Here is a 13059-nt window from a genome sequence, read left to right on the forward strand (position 1 = left end):
TTTTCTGAAGTCCCTGATTTTTCATTTGTTTGGTACTGCTTAATAAATATTTTTAGACATGCTATAAATCCATTCTGTATTATTTGATAAATATTTTATTTTCTTTGTTCATGAAAGAATCACTAGACTGTAAGAAACTCTGAGAAACTGTTTATCAATTTCTCTTCCCCTGTTTAAATCAATGACATTTTTTTTCCCAAAAAAAATGTTTCATAAAAACACAACTTAGGGCTTCCCTGGTGGCGCAGTGGTTGAGAGTCCGCCTGCCGGTGCAGGGGACACTGGTTCGTGCCCCACTCCGGGAGGATCCCACATGCCGTGGAGCGGCTGGGCCCGTGAGCCACGGCCGCTGAGCCTGCGCGTCTGGAGCCTGTGCTCCGCAACGGGAGAGGCCACAACAGTGAGAGGCCCGCGTACCGCAAAAACAAACAAACAAACAAACAAAACACAACTTAAATTTTATCTATGACTGAAGACTGCAATGATCTGGTGATTTGTTTAAAACCAACCTTCCACCCTTCCACACCCTGGCACAATATTAAAACAAAACTAATATTTATTTTAATGTGGAGTTTCAGCCCTGAGACCTCTCTTTATAAAGAGGATTTTTTTAAATTTTCTTTTTAAAAATTTTATTTCTTTGGAAAACAATGAATATTTTCATGAACACCTTTAATAGGAACCAATATTAAGATCAAACATTGCTTTTAAAATTTGGAACTTACATATTGAATTTGATATTATCACATTTATTTCACTTTTCTCAGAGGGTAGGAAAAACAAATGAGTTTTGGCATACAGTTTAAAAAAGAAAAAAAAGAGCATTTTAATTATAAGAAGATGGAGTCCAGAAAGTATTCTTCTTTTTTCCTTAAAAGGAATGAGAAGTCTGCGTGTTGCTATTGCTCCTTGACATAAAGACAGTGTCTTTGTTTTATGTCCTCTGTGTCTGAATCCCGCAATGCCATCACAGCAGAGTGTACTCTACACGACTTTAAATGATGAGAGTCTCAATAGGCACTTTAGTGGAATTAAGAAAAATCTAACACTCTTCCACCGTGATGCCACATAGCTATCTTCGTTCTAGGTTGTCACGTCAGTAAATTGTATTTAATAGGCCTGAGCTTGTCTCAGTGTGTTTCCAAAATAACAAAACAAAACCAAGCAAGTACACATTTTAGGAATTACCTTGTGTTGGCAGAATAAACCCAAACTGACAATATGATAAATATAGCAACTTGCTAGAAACCAAATAATCAAAGGAATCTTGTCCTAGAAAGCCCGGTATGTGTGTTTGTGTGTGTGTGTGTGTGTGGTGTGTGTGTAGAAGCGTGATGTCTATTTATGTTCCTTTCTCTTAAATTTCTTTTGTTGGTTGTGTTTTAGCCTTTGCTTCTCCCCTAAGTGACTTTATCAGTTTTATAACTCTCTTCTTCACCAAACATGTCTGCCAAGACTTTAAAGTGCGGTCCCCAGTCTGTTAGATAGGTGTAGTCCTGGTCTGCTTCCATGGTCAGAGATTCTATGGAGCTAAGAGAGTCGGCTACTGATCCATTGCCTTCATAGGCATATGTCGCCAATGAGTCGTATGGTGGGGCGGTGGGGTCCATATCATTTTCCTGTAGCCTTTGATTAATGAAATCCCTTATGTCTGCATTATCTTCCACTGGTGGTCTCTGACGAGGCAAACAGAGAGAGTCTGGTTTTATATCCCTGCGAATTTTGTTATCTTCAATCACCTTTGGGTTTCTCAGAGCACCAATGTCGAAAGCCTGGGTGTCTTCCTCCCCGCCTCCTTCATCATCATAATGGATAACATTGTCTCTGATGTCTTCTTTAGAGGTCATCAGGGTGTCTTTCTTCTTCTGCCTTCGCAGAGCTACATACAGCACAACTATGGCTAGAACAAGACAAAGATTGCAATATGAAAATATGTCAGTCCATCTATCCATAAAAAATAAAATTGATCAGGGCTGGCTGAGTGTTTTTAATGGTATCCTATTACTTTCAAAGTAAACATACTGTAATCTATAAGGATCATATCTATGTTGACTTTTTTTCATTGTTTAAATTCAATTTCATTCTGGAATTGTAGCTAATATGTAACCACAGCAAAGTTATTCACAAAATCAAACCATTGTAGCCTTATATTTAACATGTATTGTATTTAAATATCTGTGTCAGGTAAAAAGTGTGAGTTACAAAATTTAAAAAGAAAGAAAAGAATGCTTGTTTCAATCATACAGAGAACTGCATAGTATTGAAATAATAAAACTTGAATATTGTTTGCCCATAGCTAACACTTAGATATTATCCATACCTATATTTCTCAGTTGTTAACATTACTGTATTTATAATGCAATAAACACAAATCATGTGACAATCACTTTTAAATGCAATAAACAAGAAAGAGAGAGAGAAAGAATATAGAATATAAGGGCCTTAGCTTTTCAAATTATGTCAACTAAGACCACAAATTATTTACATTTATGTGTCCTACCATATTGAGATAGTTTCCAAACCAAATGTCTAGTATTCAGGTTACCTTCTTGAAGCAAGATAATATTTTGAAATACTTAATTTATAGACCCTCATTATTGAATAGCTTTGTTCCCCATTAACTCACAGCCATCATTACATCAATAGTGTTTATTTTTTTTCTGGGAGTAAATAAGCACAGATTCACACCATGCAGTCAGTGCTCAACTTTGCCTGGTATAATACTCCCCTCTCCTCCATAGTGGTGGCAATAGATTGAAAGCCAAAGTGTTTAGTTTACCATAACAGGGTCTGGAAGGAAGACTCTTGTCATAGGATTAGAAAGTAGGAGACTGCATGATGACAAAAGCCCATTTATTCCCTCTTCTTCCAAAATTAAGGAGGAAGACAGAGGAGATATAGGAAGAGCTTCTGTACAACGGGCCTTGCAGAGATGTTTAGCACTCTGCACTCCTTCCAGGCTTTAGGCAAATCTCAGAACTAAAAGCACTATTGTTTGTTCACCCAGAGAGTGTGTGAGAGACTGTAAACCTCACAGAGAAACCTGCATATTTATAAAATGGCTTTAGAGTATCTATGGCTGAGAAAGAGACTAGTTAGATGTGCTTGAGGGCCAAATAGAAGTTCCTAAGCACCGCAAGATTCTCACCCTAAAAAAAGACATAAAAATGGCTAAGAATCTGCTGGAAGATCTAAAGGAGTATGAGACTGGCTAAGGAGATCAAAGAATAGATGGATTTGTAAGCAGACCCCACAGCAAGACTAAGAGTGTCAACATTCCCAGCTGTGTACTAGCAATTCACAGCTAGGAGCAGGGTGGACACTTGGTAAATATCTGGATGAATGAGTGGCAGATGACAGTATGTGATAATGCTAACCTAAGCAACATGAATTGTTACTCTGTAAGAGGGCCAAAGAGGACAAAGACGAGCATCCAGAATGTACCAAATCATGCCTAGGTGGATATGGAAATCCTCTGGGACTCAGACAGCCCCTAGACAAGAGTATGAAAAAGAAACGCTTGTTTTGAAGTTAAACACCTAATTGATTTTGATCAACTTCAGTGTGAGAACACTATTTTGCATCTTCCCTTTTAAAGGGGTTTACATCATCAGCACGAACAGATGTCAGATATGATTTATAATTCTAAATTTTAAGGACATAAAGAATACTTTGTTCTACACATCAAGGTTATTTGCATGGAATTAATATCCGCATCATGCAAATTGGACTAGAACTTTACACTCCAAACCAAAATGAGCTTCTGACTCAGAGAATGTTCTTCACAAATTAGTATATAATACCTTGTACCATGCTTTACACCCTGGTACATTTTTAAAATTATATTTTCTAGCCTAGAGATAAAGGTAGGTATGTACGTTTGTCAGAATATTTTGGTTAAATAATAAACATGAATATAGAAGCTGATCCCACAGTGCCCAACTGTACTTCTGTTGCAATTTTAATTTAAAGGAATGCTTAGAAAAATAGAAAATCTCTCTTTGCTTTTGTGAATCTGGCAGCGAATGAATAAATGAAATATAGTCAGCTGGACAGAGTTGATGGAAGAGGGAAGCCCCTAAAGTAGGTTTTTATTCTCACAGAGATGTTACAGAATACATTTACTTCAATCCTTTCCCTTTGTTGCACTTCTTGATATTTCACTGTGTTCTGTTCTGTTCTAGTGGGAATGGTTAGAGTTTTTGATGTGAGGAGATCTGAGAAAAGTGGAATAAGAATTGTGTCTGGCCAGCACTTTAGACAGAAAAAAAATTTGGAGGTGCTTTTACCTTCTACTTCTTTCCTGTTCTTTCGCCTTTCTTTCTTTCTTTATCAAACTGTTATTTGACAACTACTGTTCATCTAGTATAATTTTAAAGGTTATACAACACTTTATTAGGCAGCAATAATTACTAGGCTGTAAAAAATGAATTTAAAACCGTTGCTGCAAATGAGATATTTGTCATAGAAAAGTTCATCGCAGCAAGTGTCACAAATTGTTATTACTTGAAAATTCTCTAGGGCTTGAACATACTTTTATATTTTTGATGATGTTATTGATTTATTTCTATTGGTATACTTCCATATGGAATAAAATAGAAAATTAATACTCATAATATAATTAACTTTAATAATAATTACATAATTCAGTATAGATAGATAGTCTTCCTTCTAACCAGATGTAGCATCTCAATGAAGAAAAAACTGATTTACATGGTAAAATAAGGAGTGAGATACACAAATAAGGGAGGGGTAGAGAGAGAGAGAGGGAGAATATGTGATTAATATTGAAACCAACCTAAGAGTATAACAATGCACAGTAGGATTGCAATCAAAGCCCCGGTGCTAAGTCCTACAGGAAGAAAAATTGCTTCCACGTTACAAGACAGGATGGTACCATCAGAATCACATCTACAAACTCGAATAGTCATTGTGTTTGTGCTGCTCTGGACAGGATAGCTGCTGTCTTCTATTACAACCGGGAGGAAATACAACTCTTGCTGCCTGCGGCTGTATCCATTTCTTCGGGTTTCAATGCCAGCTGTGTTGTCTACAAAACATGACATTTATGATAAGATGGTTACCATGAGTATCACTTGAAATCTTCAAGTTGGTATCTGTTAAACAGTAGGAAGCTCTTCTTGAATCAGTAAAAAACATCCATATTTTAATTCTTTCTTTTATCATTATGAAAGCTGCCAAAATGTAATCAAATGTATTCAAAGCAATCCTTAGGAAAAGAAGAAACATTAATCTTGTCTGGTGTACGAATTAAATTTTCTATTCAGAAAGAATAGAAAATGGTTTACAAGACAAGAGTATGTTGTGTTGACAGACTATTTTTTTCTGACATCAAAATCTCACAGAGAAAAAATACTTCAGTGGATGTTTCCTTACATGATTAGAAGAACCAAGATTACAAAGGATGAATCAGTCTAACATCTTACCTAAGAACCTGTTCTTTAAAATTGACAAATATCAATATAATATTTCAGATAAAGCTTGATTTTTTATTTTTCCCTAATCCATATCTATAATACATATATATATGAATATATATATTTTTTTTCACTTTTGCAAAACAGCATAAGAAACATGGAAAGGAAAATAAAATGTGTGAAAAACATCGAGTCATTAAAATTTTTAAATATCATGAATTATAATAATCATCACTTTAATATAATCACAAAATTAAATCATTTTGATATAATTAACGATACAATATTTACTTGGAATAATCCAAGGCAATAAGAATTTAAAATTTTATATTAGTTCTACTAATATTTCTATTGAAAGTGTTATTTTGCATGCACTTGTTCTTCTCTTTTTTTTTTTTTTGCGGTACGCGGGCCTCTCACTGTTGTGGCCTCTCCCGTTGCGTAGCACAGGCTCCGGACGCGCAGGCTCAGCGGCCATGGCTCACGGGCCCAGCCGCTCCGCGGCATGTGGGACCCAGACCAGGGCACGAACCCATATCCCCTGCATTGACAGGCGGACTCTCAACCACTGCACCACCAGGGAAGCCCCATCTTCTTTTATTTCTGTACATAAAAGTGGAATTTTTGTTTTATTCATAACACTATTTCATTTTTTGAGTCTATTGAAGTCACTCCCAGAAGCATTTTGCTGTTTTTTAGAAATGTACTAACATTTAGTCCATTGTAGCCATACATGATACCTACTTTGGAATCAGGTAAAATAATTTTAGAAAGATATAGTACTCATTAAAATACAAGTATGTCAGAAAAATGTTACTATATCAATATTCCATTCATTCTATTTGTAGATTATAATTTCAACAATGAAAAATTAGGCACCTTCTCTATACCCATTTCAGTAGGAAGCACAAAACTGAGAAAACTTTATGTGATAAGATAGAATTTGGCAGGGGAATATCTATTTTTCATTACACAGAGGATATTTTTAAATTGAGAAACAAAATATAAACCTGCCAAATGTCTATTATAATATTCCCAGTAAGAGTCAGTGGTGTCAGGCACTTGTGTTGACAGTAGAAATAGAAAAATGGGGACTAGTTGAATCAATATTGAAATCTTCAGCCATTGATGGTTGTATACTTGAGTCTGGGGAAAGGAACCGTCAAGGATTAAAGCCTGAAACCTGGGTGAAAGTGATTAATAGAAATAGGAAGTCAGAGTCTCTGGTGTATTTGCACTTAGGGAGCTAGGGGTTTGATATTCTTGAACATGTTATGTCAAAAGGCAGTCTCCCCTTTTTTAAAGATTTATTTTTAACCCAGTATTATTATTGATATGTGACCATATAGAGTTCATTATGCTGTCCGTGGTGGGAAGAAAAAAGACATATTAAACCTCATTTTCACCCATAAAATGGTTTCCATCAATTGACAGATAAAGAAAATGCGATATATATTGTATATACACACAATGGAATATTATTCAGCCATAAGAAAGAAGGAAACCCTGCCATTTGTGACTACATGGATGAACCTGGAGGGTATTATGCTAGTGAAATAGACCAGACAAAGACAAATACTGCATGGTAACACTTATATGCAGAATGTAAGAAAAAAAAAAAAAGCAGAACTCATAGAAATAGAAAGTAGAAAAATGGTTGCCAGGGGCTGGGGGTGGGAGAAATAGGGAGAGGTTGGTAAAAGGATACAAACTATCAGCTATAAGATGAATAAAGTCTGAGGATCTGACATATAGCATGGTTACTGTAATTGATAACACTGTACATTATAACTGAAATTTGCTGAAAGAATAGAACTTAAATGTTCTCACAAAAAAAAGAAAGGTGAAAAAAAGTGTCTATCCATTTAAACAAAAAAACTTACAGTTACACTTAAAATATATCAAGATAAAACAGGGGATATGGTAAATGGCATGAGTGGCAAATACATGTTCAGATCATGAAAAAATACTATACTTTGAGGCAAGATGATCTGATTCATATTATTATGATTAATCATATATAGATTCTCCAGCAAAGATAAAATGGTGGAAAATAGTCAATACTTTTGTTCCTGAATGATGTGACCATCTACTTAGTTACCCAAGCCAATGATCTAGAAGTCTTCTTAGTTTTCTTCTTCATCATATTTATATATGGAATCTAAGAGATCTAGAATGAAGCTCTATGTATTCTATCTCCAACCACTCACCTCTATCCTCACAGCCATTACCTTAATCCATTGGATTATCCTAATCCAAGACTCTCTCATCCATTTTCTACAATAGTACCAGAAATAGTCTTGTATCCTTCTATTGTCTTTTCCACACTGCATCTAGACTGACTTGCTAAAGTGCAAATCTGAATATGTTAAACTCTTGTGTAAACCTTTCAAAGACTTCTCAGGTCATTGGATTTAAGTTATACACTTTTTAAATGACTTATAGACAGGTTGACCTATGGTTCAGTTTGACTTGGACAGCCCTGTTTTAGTTGTGCTGCTCTAATTAAAATGACAAACACTGTCCACTGCTATTCTCAAACATACTCCAGTTTCCATGATAAAACATGTAGTATCCCTACCTATTAGGCCTTTCATAATTGGGACCTTATTTCATTCCCAGCCGTTCCTCACATTACGTTATTTGATGACGCAAATCTTATTGAATTTCCTTCTGTGACTCTAATTTCCTTCCCCCAAGTATTTGAAGAAAACTAACTTTAACTTTCTCAAAGCATCCTTTGATTCCTATCAATCATCATCATTATATCATCCATCTTATCACGTGCTCATTTGTTCCATAAGCATAGAATCTAGCAAGAATTAGCTTTTTTCTACCCAATATTATGAACTCAGGAGTTTTTATTCCCGATATTATGTCTACAGAAACTTAGAAGAGATAAAATATCTAAAGTCACAGAACAAATAAAGTCAGAACAACTGATCAGTACTTAGCCTTATTATATCTAATCCAGTGTCCTTTATATTTTTGTAGATTTTAGTAGCAGCAGACGTGATAATATTAGTATTAGTGATAGTGATGGCAGTGGTGGCAGAAATGTAAGTGTAGTTATGATGGCAGAGGTGGTAGCTAAAATTACCTTAAAGGTAATAGGTTTTAGGCATTGTGTTAAAGGATTTGCATACATTATTGTATTTAATAAATGAACCATGAGGTTTATTTTAACTATGCGGTTGAAATTCTTTAGTATAATTTAATATATCGATAATCTGCCATTAAGTAGTAATGCAGTGGGAGTGAAAACCTATATCATTCTCATTACAAAGCCTGTATTCTTGACCTGTGCCATACCATGTGTTATTCAAATAAAACAGTTACTTGTATGTACAAACAGTGCATGTAGAACAAATGATATATTTAAAACATGAAAAGTATTCAATTTCCCAGATAGCCTATTGTTTGTTTGACTCATTAAGGGAATGTCCACATTATAAATGGAAGTAATTTGCCTCATTAGATATAGTCTATATAGGTTAACATTTAGTTTACTGCTAGCCATAAAATTTTGTATTTCTTATATATGCATTTCTATATTTTATGAGCTTGAGTGCTTTTAGGAAGAGCATGGATTTCTACTTTTGTGTCCTTTTACAAAGTTGCATGATAAAAGGTAAATTTTTATGTGGTTAAACTTACTTCTGAAGTCACGAACTGTAAAATTTGGTTTGATGGCAGCTTCAGGTGATAATTTAAAGGAGAATTGCTGCCCAGCAGGTGAAAGATCTCGGTCTGCAGCGCTGACTATCTGAATTATCTGAAACAAAGTTGAGATGAGACTTGAAATCAGTCATCAGTTTCAAAGGGAACTCTACACATCAGGCTAATAAGTTTATTTAATGAAACATGCAAGTAAACAGAAATGATATTTTTCGAATTCATATCAGTAAGCCAATTATTTACAAATATTTTTTATAAACAAGTAGCTAAATATTTACAGTTTAATAATATCAGGTACAAGTATAGGGTATGGGCTAATTCCAAATCGATATCTACATAACTAAAAAGGTTAATGCCGTTGAAAATTCTCACTAATAAGCAAAATAAAATTAAAATGTACTTGCTTGCATTTTAAATTACATGAAATAAATGCTTTCTAACCTGATTATTTAAAAGTCCTTGCAAAGCAAAATTTTAGTATCATTATGTTTGTGAGAATGAGTTTTATTTTCATAACTAAGTAAAATGATGAGAAAGAGATACACAGGATGTAGATCTGTTTTTGTTGTTATGTTTCTTTTCCCCCAGTGGATAAGATACAAATTGTGTTTTCATAGAATTTTTTTTCTTAAGAAGTAAGTACGACTAACCTTGTTTCAAAATTTTTCCTAAATTGTTCCCATAAGTGTGTAATTTAAGTAGTTAAAATTCTGATACTTCAGTGAGATGCCCTTAAGAATTTGGAGGTTAACTTCCAAGGGCCAAACTATGAAACTGATAATTCACTATATATGTAAGCAAATCAGAATGGCTTTGAGGTATTTATTTATTAACATATCCAATGGTTTTGCATCAGGAAGAATTTCAGGAAGTGTGTGACATAGAGGATAAAAGCAGTGTGCTGCTCAGGTGACCACACTCTTAGACTAAGTTTGAATTTGCCAGAGGAAGACCTTAGATTTCAAGTATGACATTCTGCTCCCAGCGGGCAAAGCCTGCATCCTGTACTCTTAGATTGATGCCATTAAACATGTCAGTTATTTACCCCTTTTTGTTTTTATTCCATGGTTGAAACCCAGTCTTATGACTATGATCTACCTTCCCATATAGCTGTGTGTGCTCGTAGGCACACACAGAAACACACAGGAACACACAAATGTATACACTGGGGCTTCGAGTGTCTAGTGCAGTACTAGTAGTTTGTATTTTGACAATAGGTCCTCTAATGAGAAATTCAGTTCCCTATTTTAGTGTAAATCAGTCACACAGGATCTATTTAGTCTTTAGAATTGTCATGGATTCAACACCGAAGGCTGAATATGGCAATTTAGTCAAATAATTACCATACAGACCCTGTAAAACTTCAACTTTCCTTCACATGTGCTCAGATTACTATATCTCACCTCTAAAATTTCTTTAAATTTTTGGGAATTAATTTGTGAAGTTCTGTTTTGTTTTGCCTTTGCTATCAACTAGCACAATTATTTACTAAATTAACATCAAAACTTATCAAGAACATAACTTTACAATGAAGAAACATCCTTTAAAACAGCATACAGAGATGAAATTTTTGGTATAAACTGGTACTTATCTGTAATTGACACTTGAGAGTTATTGCCCTAAGTAAAACAACTCCCATACTTCATTGGTTCATCATATAAATCACTATTGATTTATATAGCATCATCTTTCTTTTCTCTTACTTCTTTTGAAGATAGATAGACAGATAGATAGATAGATAAATAAATAAGCCATACGTACATATATATATGCATGCATATTCAATTATAGTCCAGAAGAGATAGATAGTTCCTATGCATAGTTTCTAGACAAGGGTCAGGATGGCTGGGGTCAAAAGCAGGAAATGCTCATATACTACATTTCAGACATTTCAGGGTTATGTTTTGTATGTAAATAAGATGCAGAATGCCCAAAAAAAGAGCTTCCAATGTCCCCACAGATTCCTTACCACTTTGTCTAAATATAAGAAAATCAAGTTATCTCTAATAACTTCTACTATTCCCAATTTTTTAAACTCTTTAATTTACTGGAGAAACATAGAAGCATTAAATAGAGTTCTATTTCCAAAAGGCTTTCACTTAGTGCATTACAAAATTCTGATTGCTGTGAAATCATTAATGTTCCTAAATTACCTAAAAATAATGGATTGGATTTTTGGGGTGGCAGTAGAAGGCTCTGAAAAGTGGAGAATAGCTAAGTTGTAGAATTTTGGTAAACCTCTTATAACTCTGCAAATAACCACTTCAGGTTATTTATTTATGTAGTATTTACTATTTCAGACAATAAATCAGGCACTGGGTTTACCCCATGTAAATTTTGTATGCATTTAAAGTGATAAAGCATTAAAACTTTAAAAAAATGTATTTCTGTGTCTATTCAAAATTAATGATTCAAATTTATCACTTGGTAAAATATGACTAAGTCATACTGTAATAAAGTTAATACTTTCCCCAAATTATCAAAAGCAGTAATAGAGAAGCACAGTCCACTAGAAGTTTCTGTACTGATGGAAATACTCTACATCTATACTGATAAAGACGGTAGCCACCCATCTCATACAGCTACTGAGCACTTGAAATGGGGCATGTGTGAATGAGAACATATACTTTAACTTTTATTTAATATTAATTTAATACCTATAAGGCTAGTGAACATCACAGGGTTAGAACTATGGGACAAATATTCCATGAAGCAGTAGAAAACATTCAAATTGAAACAAATACTAGATATTATAAAAGGAACTTTTTCAATAAAGATACCATTTTAAATATTGAGATATTTCTTCAAGTAAGAATTAAAACTTCAAATTTACTTAAATGAGTAGTTATGCTATTTAAAGGTAATTGAAATAGACAGCAAAGCAAAGCATACTGATGTGTTTTTCTTTTGGAACCTAGGTATACAATATTGGATTAATTATATTCTTGTTTCATATCACACTCTTAGCATTTGCTCATGCCTGGTTCCTATTATATTATATTATGTTATATTACATTATATTATATCATATCATATTATATATTCACTCATTCATTTATAATAGTGTAGAAAAAAGCTAGCTACCCACCATGATCCACATAAACTCTAGGATTTTGATGATAACGTTTATCAACTATATGGTCCTTCCTCATATCCTCTCCCCACTAGAACCTCCCTCCATAGCAATACTTAAAAAGAAAATGTAATTCAGACATTTTGAATAACCTAGATGCTCTACTCAAGGCCACCAGAGAAAGCTTTCCATTTTTCAAGGGCTTAAGAATTTTTATGCACCCTTCATAAAAGCATGTGAGCAAAGCAAGAAATACTATAGAAGAATGTAGTCTAAAGTTTCTTGCTTCCTGGATTTATAGTCACAAGGTCTTTAGAAATTCCACAGTATACAAATGGAAAACAGCAGAATCTGCAATCCTAGAACTTTTAGTTATACAAAGAATATTCACTAGGCCATCATCACTTTATCCCCTGTGGTATTAACTCCACATCCAAAATATACCATTAATTCAAAAGAATTTACTATCTTTTATGGTTTCTTTTATGAAGACATAAGATCCATATGTGTATATTCATGCAAGGTCATATAACCTAGAACACATGCATATAGTGGGTGTTTATACACTCTTAATTAACAATATTGATAAGATACCTGTCCCGGTTTGGCATTTTCACACACAGCTGTCTCATATGGCACAGATATTTCTGGAGGAAATTCATTGACATCTAGGACATTAATTAATATGTTGACTCTGCTGGTTAATAATGGGTTACCTGTTAAAAATATAAAAGCAGAAAAGAGGATTACAAAATCTGATCAGTTATTGCTCTTATAGTAAACAGCAATAACATTTTTAAAAATCAGCATTCATATGGAATCCAAATGACCTTTTCTTTACGGGAAGCTGAGGCAGTGTGCCAAATATAA

General features: G+C 34.1%; 1 protein-coding gene across 2 annotated transcripts in view; it reads right to left on the reverse strand.

The window, feature by feature from the left end:
- Positions 1-1216: 1216 nt before the first annotated feature.
- The window catches only part of CDH12 (cadherin 12), a 270731-nt gene continuing 258888 nt past the window's right edge, over positions 1217-13059 (reverse strand). For both annotated transcript variants that reach the window (XM_060146002.1, XM_060146001.1), the window contains 4 exons: positions 12784-12905; positions 9096-9213; positions 4799-5050; positions 1217-1900 (listed from right to left, as the gene is read on the reverse strand). In XM_060146002.1, the coding sequence (XP_060001985.1) occupies positions 1401-1900; positions 4799-5050; positions 9096-9213; positions 12784-12905 (992 nt within the window). In that variant the 3' untranslated portion in view covers positions 1217-1400. The remainder of the gene's footprint in view (positions 1901-4798; positions 5051-9095; positions 9214-12783; positions 12906-13059) is intronic.

Source organism: Lagenorhynchus albirostris, chromosome 3 (assembly GCF_949774975.1).
Source record: "Lagenorhynchus albirostris chromosome 3, mLagAlb1.1, whole genome shotgun sequence".
NCBI classification, from domain to species: Eukaryota; Metazoa; Chordata; class Mammalia; order Artiodactyla; family Delphinidae; genus Lagenorhynchus; species Lagenorhynchus albirostris.